Here is a 16,057-nt window from a genome sequence, read left to right as displayed (position 1 = left end):
TATAAGCACTGTGTGTGTGTCTGTGTAGCTAGTTCCACAGCCTTTTTTAAGTAAGATGCTAAAATAATAATTGGGGCCAACTATTTGTATTTAGTTCTTTCGTATGAATGAACATATGAGACAATTTGAGCAAACACATAATTTTAAGTGAACTGCATTCTGCCCTTTTTTTTACAACGTTGGAGCTAAATTTGGGCCAACATAAAAAATGTTCAGGTAACACTTGGACTGAAAAGTTTAGAAAACTAAAACAAGTCTGTGTAACCAGTTACTTAATAATAATTCGTTGAAACAACTAGATTTGATTTACTGTGTAGAACGCTGGCTATGAATTTGAGAGGGCTTCCATTTCCCTGGCCCCATCACTCCACTTCATACCAAAACAACTGGCGCTGCTGCCGTTTTTCTGATGAACAAATCCCAGAGTGTAGCTTTAAAGAAACAACAGGAATCATTCTATCCTAGTAACAGTAATACACCGATTCTTCTCTTTATGAAATTGAATAATTGAATCGTGTTTCTGTGTGTGACAGCGTAATTCATGTTGCACATTAGGTTCGTTTTGCAGGGAGACTCAAATGGATCATAATTGCCAAGAGGTTCAGGCATGGGTGGCCAAGGTAAATGAATGATCACACACACACACACACACACACACACACACACACACACACACACACACACACACACACACACACACACACACACACACACACACACACACACACACACACACACACACACACACACACACACACACACACACACACACACACACACACACACACACAAAGTAATTACTTAGTTGTGACTTTCCTTAAGTCCTCGTAGGGACCAGAATAACATTTTGTACGCCATGGAACAAACACTGTTTTGCTACACTTTAATATAAAGGCTAATATAATAACACTATATCGCTTATGTGTGTGTATGAGAATAGCTGTTTAGGTGGGGTTCAATCTCTGTCTGCATAATTCTGGATTCATTCGCAATGGAACATACTTTGTATGTTAGAATTTAATAATATGATAACATGATAACGATAAATAGCCTATGTGTGTGTCACTGTTTATACGGCTTCACTCCATGTCTAGGATTCATTTAATTCTGGATGAATTAACCCTTCATTAAGGGTTAGCCAAACTCAATTTGCATCGGCAGGTTCAATTTAACAACCGCTGCCTGTAAATGGATATTTCATTAAAACGAGAAATAATTGAAAGATAACAAGAAACACATCTCCCCTTACAGATGTAGGATCTTCATTTCAGCCTGTTCGCTGAAGAAAATAGCAAGAAAATAATCCTGCAGCAACAGGAAATGTGAATTATTATGTGGATTATAGTTAATGGACATTTTTGTAGGGGTTTATGCATTTTTCGTAAGGGAAAAATCAAGTCTGAAATTTCAAAAGGGGAAATTGCAAACTTCAGAAGCCTTTTTAAACCTCAAATACACTACAAGTTGAAGAAATGTTAATTTGATCACCCGGGTGCAAGAATGTTATCCTTCAACCGGGTGATCAAATTAAGATCCTACATCTGTATGTGAGTCTGCAGGAAACAAAGCCACTCACAAAGAAAAAGATCAAGCTGAGGAGAAATAAGGACACATTGGCCTACATGTGCAGGCACACAAATCAACAACACCAAAAAGGAGCTATCACAGAGACAGGGAAACTACATACAAACACCAACCAGAGATGGAAAGCAAAGTTTTCACACACAAGCAACCACAAGCATGGGGTCTCCATTAGTCCATATATCCTATTGAAGACAAGCCCTCATCCACTTCTCATATCAGTCTGCAAGCACTTGCTGTGTTTACTGGGAGCAGCTCGGCCTTCACACGGCCATACCAATTATCTACAGGACGTGTCAGGGGTGAGGGGTTAGAGTCAGCACAGGGCCATACCAATTATCTACAGGACGTGTCAGGGGCGAGGGGTTAGAGTCAGCACAGGGCCATACCAATTATCTACAGGACATGTCAGGGGCGAGTGGCGAGGGGTTAGAGTCAGCACAGAGCCATACCAATTATCTACAGGACATGTCAGGGGCGAGTGGCGAGGGGTTAGAGTCAGCACAGGGCCATACCAATTATCTACAGGACATGTCAGGGGCGAGTGGCGAGGGGTTAGAGTCAGCACAGGGCCATACCAATTATCTACAGGACATGTCAGGGGCGAGTGGCGAGGGGTTAGAGTCAGCACAGGGCCATACCAATTATCTACAGGACATGTCAGGGGCGAGTGCGAGGGGTTAGAGTCAGCACAGGGCCATACCAATTATCTACAGGACGTGTCAGGGGTGAGGGGTTAGAGTCAGCACAGGGCCATACCAATTATCTACAGGACGTGTCAGGGGTGGCGAGGGGTTAGAGTCAGCACAGGGCCATACCAATTATCTACAGGACATGTCAGGGGCGAGTGGCGAGGGGTTAGAGTCAGCACAGGGCCATACCAATTATCTACAGGACGTGTCAGGGGTGAGTGGAGGGGTTAGAGTCAGCACAGGGCCATACCAATTATCTACAGGACATGTCAGGGGCGAGTGGCGAGGGGTTAGAGTCAGCACAGGGCCATACCAATTATCTACAGGACATGTCAGGGGCGAGTGGCGAGGGGTTAGAGTCAGCACAGGGCCATACCAATTATCTACAGGACATGTCAGGGGCGAGTGGCGAGGGGTTAGAGTCAGCACAGGGCCATACCAATTATCTACAGGACGTGTCAGGGGTGCGAGGGGTTAGAGTCAGCACAGGGCCATACCAATTTCTACAGGACATGTCATGGGCGAGGGGTTAGAGTCAGCACAGGGCCATACCAATTATCTACAGGACGTGTCAGGGGTGAGGGGTTAGAGTCAGCACAGGGCCATACCAATTATCTACAGGACATGTCAGGGGCGAGTGCGAGGGGTTAGAGTCAGCACAGGGCCATACCAATTATCTACAGGACGTGTCAGGGGTGAGGGGTTAGAGTCAGCACAGGGCCATACCAATTATCTACAGGACATGTCAGGCGAGTGGCGAGGGGTTAGAGTCAGCACAGGGCCATACCAATTATCTACAGGACGTGTCAGGGGGGTGCGAGGGGTTAGAGTCAGCACAGGGCCATACCAATTATCTACAGGACGTGTCAGGGGCGAGTGGCTAGAGTCAGCACAGGGCCATACCAATTATCTACAGGACATGTCAGGGGCGAGTGGCGAGGGGTTAGAGTCAGCACAGGGCCATACCAATTATCTACAGGACATGTCAGGGGGTGAGGGGTTAGAGTCAGCACAGGGCCATACCAATTATCTACAGGACATGTCAGGGGCGAGGGGTTAGAGTCAGCACAGGGCCATACCAATTATCTACAGGACGTGTCAGGGGCGAGGGGTTAGAGTCAGCACAGGGCCATACCAATTATCTACAGGACGTGTCAGGGGTGAGGGGTTAGAGTCAGCACAGGGCCATACCAATTATCTACAGGACATGTCAGGGGGGCGAGGGGTTAGAGTCAGCACAGGGCCATACCAATTATCTACAGAACATGTCAGGGGCGAGGGGTTAGAGTCAGCACAGGGCCATACCAATTATATACAGGACGTGTCAGGGGCGAGTGGTTAGAGTCAGCACAGGGCCATACCAATTATCTACAGAACATGTCATGGGCGAGTGGTTAGAGTCAGCACAGGGCCATACCAATTATCTACAGAACATGTCATGGGCGAGGGGTTAGAGTCAGCACAGGGCCATACCAATTATATACAGGACATGTCAGGGGCGAGTGGTTAGAGTCAGCACAGGGCCATACCAATTATCTACAGAACATGTCATGGGCGAGGGGTTAGAGTCAGCACAGGGCCATACCAATTATATACAGGACATGTCAGGGGCGAGTGGTTAGAGTCAGCACAGGGCCAGACAGACAGGGAGTAATTAAACAGGCTGTATGAAAAATCATTTGATGTCACACAAGCACCTACACGCACAAAAACACATGCACCAGTGCACACACTGCTCTCAGCGGAGGGTTACGTCACCGCACAGTCACATTCCATGTGCCACATACAGAGAGCATACATGCACTGCTGAGTAACAGCACAACTTGGCCTTTCTCGCGTGTTTTCTGTTAGAAAACAAGAGAGAGAGAGAGAGAGAGAGAGAGAGAGAGAGAGAGAGAGAGAGAGCACAGGCTGAGGGGAATGAGGTACTCGTGTACTAGGGACAAAGATGGACACTCCCAATCGTCAACAGGCAGAGACAAAGTCACGACCTTGTTGCACTGCCAAACCACACCACATGTCCACCTCATAAATCTCATTCATCATACTTCAACCCCAAAGCCAGAAAGGGGGCAGTGGGCTACAATATGCAGCCTCAGTTGAATCTTGACACAGAGTTACATATCTGACAGAATAGTCTAGAGGCCTCAGACATGAGATGGGCCTAGTTAGATGGCATGGAAATAGGTATGTTCGTAAAGGTTCAGTTTATATACCAGAGATAAATAGAGACTGTATGCTGATGAATGGGACAGGAGAGCACAGAACAGTCTATACTGTTCTTTCATATCCAATCTCAAACAGAGTTCTGCTGTTTGGACACCGTGTTGGGCTGAGTTAGCTTAGCAACTGTAAAGTGTAAACGGCTGTCTTGGTCCTAGTCTGGAGAGACTCAGCCACCCCGGAGGACTGTGCCCAAAACAGACGAGGCAAGGAAGCAGAACCACACCATCGCTGCTCAGACGTGACAGGGTCGTGATCCAGACTGTGCGTGCGCGAGTGTGAACTCGCTCCCCACACACACACACACACACACTTCTCTCTCTCTCTCTCTTCCTCAGAGCGGTAACAGACCTTCCACGGTGGCTGAGGCGGACAAAAGGGCATCAGTGCTCAAGCATGACTCCACCTGGCCTTTTTCCACCCCAGCTAGCCAAGGAGGAGATGAACCCTTTGGATCCCTGTGTCCTCCTGGGTGGCAGCACCGCTTGGTTACCCGCAGAGATGAGCCTGACGTGTGTGTGTGTGTATGTGTGTGTGTGTGAGAGAGAAAAAGAGAGGGTGTGATTAGCTCTCTCTGATTAAACTAGCGCTCCTCGCTAGCTAGCAAGAGGCTGAGCCAACTCATCCCTGTCAATGCCATTCTGAGTCTATTCACAAAGACACTGTCCATCCATCCATTCACGCATTGATTTCAGTCATTTATTTAACTTGACCTGCCTGAGATTGAAGCACAGAGAAAATATTTTGAACGTATGGTCTATTCAATTCAACGGTAGTGTGAATACACAGCAAGTGGCACTTGAATTTCAACAATGAAGTTTCTTGAAGGTCAAAGTTACAGATGGCTGAAGTTAATCAAATGTGAAGTGCGCGCAGATAAAAGATGAAGCAGAATTAGTTCTAAAGTTGAATCACTGGTAAAGCTTTAGAAGTCTACTTTGGAGTGAGTGCTAACGACTGATCTCTGTTGGAGACCATGACATTTGAAAAAGTTGGAATTTTGGCAGCACTTGATTTCACAGGCCATGAGTTTGATTACAGATCACTTTGTTGATGCAACTGCTGTATATAAGGCTAATAAACAAATATGGGAACTACCCTAAATTATCCCAAACATGGAAACTGTCCTAAACTAGCCCATAATATGGAAACTAGTACAGTTGAAGTCGGAAGTTTACATACACCTTAGCCAAATATATTTAAACTCAGTTTTTCACAATTCCTGACATTTAATTCTAGTAAAAAATGTCCTGTCTTAGGTCAGTTAGGATCACCAGTTTATTATAAGAATGTGAAATGTCAGAATAATCGTAGAGAGAATTATTTATTTCAGCTTATATTTCTTTCATCACATTCCCAGTGGGTCAGAAGTTTACATAACACTCAATTTGTATTTGGTAGCATTGCCTTTAAATTGTTACATTTGGGTCAAATGTTTCGGGGTAGCCTTCCACAAGCTTCCCACAAAAAGTTGGGTGAATTTTGGCCCATTCCTCCTGACAGAGCGGAGGTAACTGAGTCAGGTTTGAAGGCCTCCTTGCTCGCACATGCTTTCAGTTCTGCCCACAAATTCTCTATGGGATTGAGGTCAGGGCTTTGTGATGTTCACTCCAATACCTTGACTTTGTTGTCCTTAAGCCATTTTGCCACAACTTTGGAAGTATGCTTGGGGTCATTGTCCATTTGGAAGACCCATTTGCCACCAAGCTTTAACTTCCTGACTGATGTCTTGAGATGTTGCATCAATATATCCACATAATTGTCCTCCCTCATGATGCCATCTATTTTATGAAGCGCACCAGTCCCTCCTGCAGCAAAGCACTCCCACAAAATGATGCTGCCACCTCCGTGCTTCATGGTTGGGATGGTGTTCTTCGGCTTGCAAGCCAGCCCCTTTTTCCTCCAAACATAACAAGGGTCATTTTGGCCAAACAGTGCTATTTTTGTTTCAGACCAGAGGACATTTCTCCAAAAAGTATGATCTTTGTCCCCATGTGCAGTTGCAAACCGTAGTCTGCTGTTTTATGGCGGTTTTGGAGCAGTGGCTTCTTCCTTGCTGAGCGGCCTTTCAGGTTATGTCGATATAGGACTCGTTTTACTGTGGATATAGGTACTTTTGTACCTGTTTCCTCCAGCATCTTCACAAGGTCTTTTGCTGTTGTTCTGGGATTGATTTGCACTTTTCGCACCAAAGTACGTTCATTTCTAGGAGACAGAACGCGTCTCCTTCCTGAGCGGTATGATGGCTGCGTGGTCCCATGGTATTTATACTTGTGTACTGTTGTTTGTACAGATGAACGTGGTAACTTCAGGCATTTGGAAATTGCTCCCTAGGATTAACCTTTTCTGAGGTCTTGGCTGATTTCTTTTGATTTTCCCATGATGTCAAGCAAAGAGGCACTGAGTTTGAAGGTAGGCCTTGAAATACATCCACAGGTACACCTCCAATTGACTCAAATTATGTCAATTAGCCTATCAGAAGCTTCTAAAGCCATGACATCATTTTCTGGAATTTTCCAAGCTGTTTAAAGGCACAGTCAACTTAGTGTATGTAAATGTCTGACCCACTGGAATTGTGACACAGTGAATTATAAGTGAAATAATCTGTCTGTAAACAATTGTTGGAAAAATTACTTGTGTCATGCACAAAGTAGATGTCCTAACCGACTTGCCAAAACTATAGTTTGTTAACAAGAATTTTGTGGAGTAGTTGAAAAAACGAGTTTTAATGACTCCAACCTAAGTGTATGTAAACTTCCGACTTCAACTGTACATCCATCTGCCTTCCTCACTAAACTGTTAACCCAAAATAGGCGGTGTACACCCGTAGATACGTCTACTGTCTGTGTAGACACCTGCACAGCCAATACAAGCCAAAAACATTCTCTCATCTCTCCTTTACCCTCCTTTACTTCTTCACCTGCTACTCTTCTTTGCTCCTCCGTCTTCTCTTTCCCTGTCTGTTTCCCTTTCCTCTTCTCGTTGAAGCGGCACGGTACAGATGAGACAACCGCTTGACACATAGTTGTCACAGGCCGTGACAAAAAAAAGTTCACATTTCATTAAAAAAAAATTCTATCATCCATGGCAAATATAAAAATGGGCGGAAGAGCAGGAAACATCAATCACACAAGCTTTGTCTTAGCGAAAATGTTTCCTCTCCTCTATTTCAAATCAAATCTCCCTGTTGTCTCCCTTGAGCTGTGATTTTAGCGTTTCGAGCTGCTGCACTCTTTGGAGACCGGCTGCCTTCATGAACTATGTGTTCGTGTAATAGATGAAGCATTTTCATATTTTGCTGCACTGTTGAGCTGCATTATAGTGACCCAGGCTATCTTACTAAGTTGGCCTCACTCTCAGTCGTATAGGAGAGTCAAGAAGTCCATTTACAGAGGAAGAGAGAGAGAGAGAGAGAGAGAGAGAGAGAGACTGTCCATGGTGGAAGCCTTCTCCCTCACACAGCAGCGAGAGGAAGAGGGCAATGCTCCACTCCCAGTTTTCATAAACACACACACTAATGTCTCTCTCATCCACAAATAGGCTAGACAAACAAAAGCTGACTCTCTCATCTCTAGCTCAGAGCAGTGTGTGTGTGTGGTGTACTATCTCTGTTCCAATCAGTGTGGTGTCTGCCATGTGCCTCCCAGCATGGGGGCCTCCTATGGGAAGCCCAGCCCTCAGCCACATCACGTTCTGCTGACCAAACTCTATCAACACTGACTGACTGTGTGTGTGTGTATGTGTATGTGTATGTGTGTGTGTGTGTGTGTGTGTGTGTGTGTGTGTGTGTGTGTGTGTGTGTGTGTGTGTGTGTTTGCAATACAATGTTAACCAAAGAACTGCTGGTGACTTTAAACTGTCCTTGCCATCATCACCACAAAACAACCAGCACATACACACTAGGACTACTAATGAACTGTCGTTTGACAAGCAACCAGTTGCCACACAGCACTACAAGCTAAGTTCTGGTTCATTTTGCTTCATCACAGAATACAGGCTAATTCCCGCACACTTGCCCAAACTTTTTGCTTTCTTTGGAATAACATATCTCAGTGCCTCAGAAGGAAATCAAATTCCATTCTCTATTTTCTCACACATCAAGTCATGCTTTAAAGACCGCATCTGTTTGGCTGTTGTTGCTTGTTTGTTAAGCCAGTCGTCCAGGGACGTCAGAACCATCCGTCACTAACCCAGAAATAAAATCAACAGCAGAGATTATAGAGAACAGAAATGATGCTCGATACAATGGGGCAGACCGAAGCTGGCAAGAAGTGTAGAATCGATACCTCCAAAACTCTCAAGGGGAAGCTGGAGTAAAGGGGTTGTAGAATATAATGCTAAACAGTAAGCCTAGCATTTTCAAAACCGATACGGACAGTGTGTGTATATGTGTGTGTGTGTGTGTGTGTGTGTGTGTGTGTGTGTGTGTGTGTGTGTGTGTGTGTGTGTGTGTGTGTGTGTGTGTGTGTGTGTGTGTGTGTGTGTGTGCTGCTACCTGCTGCCTGCCCTGAAGCGGCAGGTTTATCAAAGCTGTCTTAGAGAAGCGGTTGCTAAGCACGCTAGTTTCTGGGGAATGCCTCTATGGAAAGAAAAACTTCTATCTTTTGAAGCCTTTTCCATACAGAATCTTTTTCCCTGCTAGTCTCTCTGCTAGTCATTCCAGCATGTTGTCAGCTTTGTTGTCAGCTATAACCAGTGAGTGTGAGTTCAGCTGGGTTTGATCCCAAGTCTCCTGTGTACCACAAGACTGTTAGCCCAACGAGCTAAAGCCTAGGCAGCAGCCCAGGCAAGGTTACTCGTCACAAGACTGCGTTAGCCCAACGAGCTAAATCCCAGGCAGCAGCCCAGGCAGCAGCCCAGGCAAGGTTACTCATCACAAGACTGCGTTAGCCCAACGAGCTAAATCCTAGGCAGCAGCCCAGGCAGCAGCCCAGGCAAGGTTACTCATCACAAGATCGTGGTTCGCGGGACCACCTCTGATAAAACTGTCTCTCACTAGCCAGATGACTCGGTTGGTCCAACCCCAGTATAGCTTAGATTTTATAACCAGTGACTTTATTACCAGTAAAACCAGAATGCGTCCTACCTTGTCGCTAGCTATAACCAGTGAGTAAGTGACCAGCTGGGTTTACACCAAGGTCTTCGGGCTCACCGCAAGACAGGTGAAGCCCAGGCTACAGTTTAGGCAGCACGGTTACTCGTCATGTGATCGCGGTTCGCTGAACCACCTGCGTTACCCCCAATGACTCTGTTAGCCTGGTGAGCTAAAGCCTCTGCTAAAAGCTATGTGTCCCTACCTGTGTGACCAGGGGCTCCAGCAGCCGCTCCACGGTCAGGGTGCGGATCTCCAGACTCTTGGGGTCCCATTTCAACAGGATGGGGGACGTAGCGGTGGTCATGGTCTCTGGCGGAGGAACAAACAGAGAGACGAGTTAGAAAAACACACTTATTTGGTTAGAGGCAAAACAGATGTATGTATAAGCTTGTTATTTCAGCGGCGAGGCATTTTTCGAAGAATGCCCCGTTTATGTCTCCCTCTATTCCTAGGCAGCGACACTTCATGCACCATCAACATCAATTTGAAAGAGGGATGGATTAGAGAGTGGGAAACTTAATGGAGGAGTTTGGTGGCTTCGCTTTAGAGCTTTACGTTTCCTTTTTGACGGGGAGAGACATAAAACTATTTCAGACAGAGGAGACTAGTGGGATGGTGGCAAGCGCCTCAAAACACACTTGAAAGACAAGCATATCAACTCTACCCTGGTTCAGCCAATAAGTATCAAAACTGGGGAAACAATGAGATTTTAAACTTCTTCCTATATCTGCAAACCTGGGCATGGACCAGAGAGTCTCTGCCATAGCCGTGGGAAGTCGTTTTGGGTTAGGGGTGCTGCGATTTAGCAAATATAATTGCTAGTGCTGAAGACGTCTAAGTCGTTCCACTAATCCAGGACTAGTAGGCCCAGTGCAATACCTTTTGTGAAAACATTTAAACTAAATGTATTTGAGTGTTTACCAGCACTTATAACAGTCTGATAATTATCTTTTCAAAACAGTTAATCTGATATCTGTGGAATATAAAAAACACTTGCTTGACATATGTTTTCCAGTTGGAGATACTTTGCAAATTGATTTTATATCTATGTGAAAACAGAAATGGTCTATTCATTCCTTTTTCCATTTTACAGTGAAGGAAAAAAGTATTTGATCCCCTGCTGACTTTGTACGTTTGCCCACTGACAAAGAAATGATCAGTCTATAATTTTAATGGTAGGTTTATTTGAACAGTGAGACACAGAATAACAACAACAAAAAATCCAGAAAACGCATGTCAAAAATGCTATAAATTGATTTTCATTTTAATGAGGGAAATAAGTATTTGACCCCCTCTGCAAAACATGACTTAGTACTTGGTGGCAAAACCCTTGTTGGCAATCACAGAGGTCAGACGTTTCTTGTAGTTGGCCACCAGGTTTGCACACATCTCAGGAGGGATTTTGTCCCACTTTTTTTTATTTGATGTTTATGTTTAGTGTCTTTGACCATCATTTTGCACCTTTTGATATAAATGTTTGAGGACAGGGTTTTGTTCTTTCTGGATTCCATTAGAATGACGATCGCAGAGAAAGGTACAGTGCAACAACTCTTACAAATCCAAACTATTGAATCCTGCAAGATACTGTTGTTAATTATACAACTACCTATTTTTGACAAAAGCAAGATGCTGAAAAAATGTTTTTTTCCTCCCACACTACAGAGGTCCATGTCAGTCCACTAACACAAGGGCCAGTGCACTACTTTAGTGGAAAAATACATGTAAATGACAAAAGAAATCAGGCAAAAGCCCACTGATTGCATTAAAGGACAACTACACCACTCTCATCTCCACCCGTGGAGGCTGCTGAGGGGAGGACAGCTCATAATAACGTCTGGAACGGAGCCATGTATTTGATCTATTTGATACCATTGCACTTCATTACCACGAGCCCATTCTCCCCAATTAAGTTTCCACCAACCTCCTGTGAACTCCACCCTCAGTGGTTAAAGATTCACAGTAAAGACACCTCCACGTTAACTAGAATGGAAGAGTCTGTACTGAGATTCTTTAGTGGTGTTGTGTTGAAGTGTTTTATTAAGGCTTGAATGTGATTCAGGGACACCTCGCACTGTTTTGCCTACTGCCTTCAAACCTGATTGTCATTCAGAAGAGTGTGTTGGCCTAGATTTGTCTCTCAGTCTCTATCATTCCTTTCGGTGGGACCGAGAGGGAGCGAGTGGGATTCTGATTACTAAAAACATATGTGGGTACAAAGCTTGAGCAGTGGCTTTGAAGAACAGAGCTAATATATGCAGGTGAGTCTCTGATTAAGGCAGGAAACTGAGGCGGAGACACAGGCAGGGATCCATTTGGAAATATGAGAGAGAGAGAGAGAGAGAGAGAGAGAGAGAGAGAGAAGTTTGGCTGAGGTGAGTTGAAAAGTACGGAACTAAGTGGAATTCCAATGATCACCATTGAAAAAACCCTTAAGAGTATATAGCTGAGGTAAGAAGTACCACTCATATTTAAATTAAGTCTAATTCAAATCGGTTCTATTAACAAATTAGCTACCTATAATTTCGATGAGTACTACCACGCTACACACAGATGTGGCCGTGCGCACACACACTCACACACACACACTGAGGCAAAGTCTAAACCCTGACATATGCTTGTGTAGGGGCCTCCTCCTATAGACTATACTATTGTCAGTAGGGGGGATCTGACTCACTGGGGTTATTTGGGGTCGATAGAGTCCACAGCAGAAGGATGGAGAGGGGCAGAGGAGGGAGGAGGGCTGCCATTGCCATGGGGACGTGAAGCTAAGCAACACTCCAGTCCAATGTTGCCAGCTGGGGCATGTGGGCGGGGGTCCAGTGCCCATGTCTGGTGGGGGGGGGGGGGGGGGTGTGTGAGGGTTGAGGGAAATTGACAATTCTGGACTAAGGGCTTCTAAAACAAGGCTGGGGGTGAATAAAGCCTCTGGGAAGACAGGCCAGCATTAAGCTCTCATTCTCTTCTATAGTAGTTAAATATGCTCCACATGAAGTCTACACCTACAAAGACAAAATCTTGCCCACTAGCCTGAATTAGGAATATTTCAAACAGTATCACATGAACAAGAAACACATTGTATAATATGCATTGTAAGAAGCCAAATTGAGTGGCTCTTCCCACACAGAAAGAATGGTCATGGAAGTAAAGCGTGTATTTTGAAATGTCATAGGAATTGCCCAAAATACCTGTAGGCCTTTACAAACTCCTGGAATTAAACCCCAAAATATGTGTCCTTTGCAGTGAGGAGGAGTTCAGACAGACTGCCCACACACACACACACACACACACACACACACGTACAGCAGAGTAAAGTGTGCCCTCGCTGACATTTCTCTGACATTCACTGACATTTGTGGAACAAACATCAGAAGTAATGTATGTTTACAGCCGGGGAGAGGTTCATTAGGTGAAGCTAACTTAGAGCAAATTAATGCAATCGCTCCCCCAGACGACTTTTCCCTTTACGGTCGATGTCCACGCACCCGCGAAGATATGCGTTTTTTGTTTTTTTGTTGTTGGTTGCATTAAATGGACCCCCCAGTTCTCTACTAGCTTAGACCAACCCATGTCGTAATTGACAGTACAGGGAACCCCACATGCAAGAGAAAATAAGAAATAGAGAACAAACGATAAGACCAGAAATGTATTTTCCCCTGACTAGATCTCCCAATTAAAGTCCGCTGGCAGCCGAAACGGAGCAAGCCGAGTGACAAATGGAAAAGAAAATACCCATGTGGAAGTAGCATTGCATTATAGCACACACATTCTACTTGCTACTTAACAGACATCACTCGAACCTTGTCCTCAGCTCCCCTCTCTCTTCCCGCGAGCGGTACCATTTCATACAGATAGACATGTTCAAGTACAACTTAAGACAGTGGAAGACAACGAACAATAATCGTATAACCTTCTGTGGAATACCTAACGGCTTTGGACACTTAGGAAATGTCAAGGGGGCGTATTCCCTTCTCTTCTCTCCAGAAATACCCCGGAGGAGAGGAAGAAAGGAGAGGAGGAGAGGAAGAAAGGAGAGGAGGAGAGGAAGAAAGGAGAGAAGGAGAAAAGTGCCAACACCTGTAGCTCACGCAACTGTTGACGCCATGGCAACAGCGAAAGAGAGTGGAGCTTGTCGATGGATCCGTCCCAAATGGCACTTTATTCCATATATAGTGCATTACTTTTGACCAGGACCCTGGCTCTGGTTAAAAGTAGCGCACTATATAGGAAACAGGGTGTCATTTCGGACGCAGAACCTAGGCTACACAATGTGTTACTTTGAAGTCATATGTAACGCTTGACTATGAGGTCTGTATTAAGTAATGGAAGAGGTTGCTATGAGGATGTATGAAAAGGTATGAAGTGGAACAAAGGGTTGAGTTAGAGATAGTGTTATGCTAAACTAAGGATATTGAAGTGGTTCAGGTGAACTAAGGATGTATACTGAACAAACGTATCAACTCAACATGCAACAATTTCAACGATTTTACTTAGTTACAGTTAATATAAGGAAATCAGTCAAATGATATAAATTAATGAGGCCCTAATCTATGGATTTCACATGACTGGATAGGGGTACAGCCATGGGTGGGCCTGGGAGGGCATAGGCCCACCTACCTGGGAGCCAGGGCCACCATCTAGGGAGCCAGGGCCACCATCTAGGGAGCCAGGCCCAGCCAATCAAAATGGGGTTTTCCCTACAAAAGGGAATTATTACAGACAGCAATAATCCTCAGTTTCATCAGCTGTCCGGGTAGCTGGTCTCAGACGATCCCGCAGGTGAAGAAACCAGATGTGGAGGTCCTAGGCTGGCATGGTTACACGTGGTATGTGGTGGTGAGGCCGGTTGGACATACAGCCAAATTCTCTAAAACAACATTAGAGGCAGGTTATGGAAGATAAATGAACATACAATTATCTTCTCTGGTGGACATTCCTGAGGTCAGCATGCCAATTGCACACTCCCTCAAAACTTGAGACATCTGTGGCATTGTGTGACAAAACTCCACATTTTAGGGTGGCCTTTTATTGTCCCCAGCACAAGGTGCACCTGTCTAATGGTAATGCTGTTTAATCAGCTGCTTGATATGCCACACCTGTCAGGAGGATGGATTATCTTGGCAAAGTAGAAATGCTCTCTAAAATGGATGTAAAGAAATTTGTGCTCAAAATTTGAGAGAAATAAGTTTTTCGTGCGTATGGAACATTTCTGGGATCTTTTATTTCAGCTCATGAAACACGGGACCAACACTGTACATGTTGCGTTTATATTTTTGTTCAGTATATTTTGTCTCTGCCCTGACCCCCACACACACACACCAACAGTATAAAAGCGGCCAACCTCCACCTTTTCTAAACAATAATATTTCAGTTTCAGCTCTGAAGACAACAACAGTAGGAGAAAGAAGATAATGACAGCTGTTGGGGGTTAGGATGTGAATTTCAAAGCCTATTGTCACTGAAGCTGCTAATCATTTATGCCATGGTCGAGAGAGAATAATTATGATGCTCATGAGAAGAGAGCCTGCATGTTACACACACACACACACACACACACACACACACACACACACACACACACACACACACACACACACACACACACACACACACACACACACACACACACACACACACACATATTCTCCCCACAGAGAACAGGCCTAGAGAATGTCCTGCTGGCAACTGATGTGACGCAGATCATTGTTGGCAGTGGATTATGCCACTGTAATGTCACAAACAACGCCCCATCAGTGGATGTATTCACATAATGCCTTGCTGTTATCAGATGAAGGCTACACGCTGCCAAGATGGCTGAAACGCTGAAATGTCTTCAATACAACACATTTGTTATCATTGTTCCGACATCCAAGCCAGCTCTTTGTATACGCTCTGTCTCTCTCAATCTCTTTCTCTCTTTCTCTGTTTGTCTCTCTCTCTCTTCGGTACACCCACTCTCTCTCTCTCTCTCTCTCTCTCTCTCTCTCTCTCTCTCTCTCTCTCTCTCTCTCTCTCTCTCTCTCTCTCTCTCTCTCACTCTCTCTCTCTCTCTCTCTCTCTCTCTCAAGATGGCTAACCACTGCCGTGCTTTTGTGATATTCAAAAACTGAGGAGTATTGTTCACACAAACAGCAGGTGTTGACAGCAAAAGAACGAGCCAAGAAGGAGCGAAGCATTTTTTCTCTTGAATTGTCTTGGCTGACTCACAGGAAATATCTTGAAAAATATCTGCAGAGGGAAGAGTGTGAAATTCCATCTGATGGTTATAGACAGTTATTTTTATGGATGGTTATGTGGATATAACATTCCCAATGTAATGTAACCCTTAATTCACCCAATATCTACACCTCTTAAACATTGTAAGCTAAGATGCATATTGTAGAGCAAACATGTTTTCCTCTTGAATTGCCTTGGCTGACTCACAAATCACAGAAAAAATCTTTAAACATATCTGCAGATGGAAGATTGT

The 16,057-nt window shown here is 44.7% G+C and overlaps 1 protein-coding gene across 1 annotated transcript in view; it reads right to left on the bottom strand.

Annotated features, from left to right (window-relative positions):
- The window catches only part of LOC106602757 (catenin alpha-2), a 670,306-nt gene that overhangs the window by 620,740 nt on the left and 33,509 nt on the right, over positions 1 to 16,057 (bottom strand). The window contains exon 2 of the mRNA XM_014195596.2: positions 9,794 to 9,900. Coding sequence (XP_014051071.2) covers positions 9,794 to 9,895 — 102 coding nt within the window. The 5' untranslated portion in view covers positions 9,896 to 9,900. The remainder of the gene's footprint in view (positions 1 to 9,793; positions 9,901 to 16,057) is intronic.

The sequence above is a fragment of the Salmo salar genome, chromosome ssa04, assembly GCF_905237065.1.
Source record: "Salmo salar chromosome ssa04, Ssal_v3.1, whole genome shotgun sequence".
Taxonomy (NCBI): domain Eukaryota; kingdom Metazoa; phylum Chordata; class Actinopteri; order Salmoniformes; family Salmonidae; genus Salmo; species Salmo salar.
Note: the sequence above shows the minus strand (reverse complement) of the source record. Positions and strands in the feature narration are given on the sequence as shown.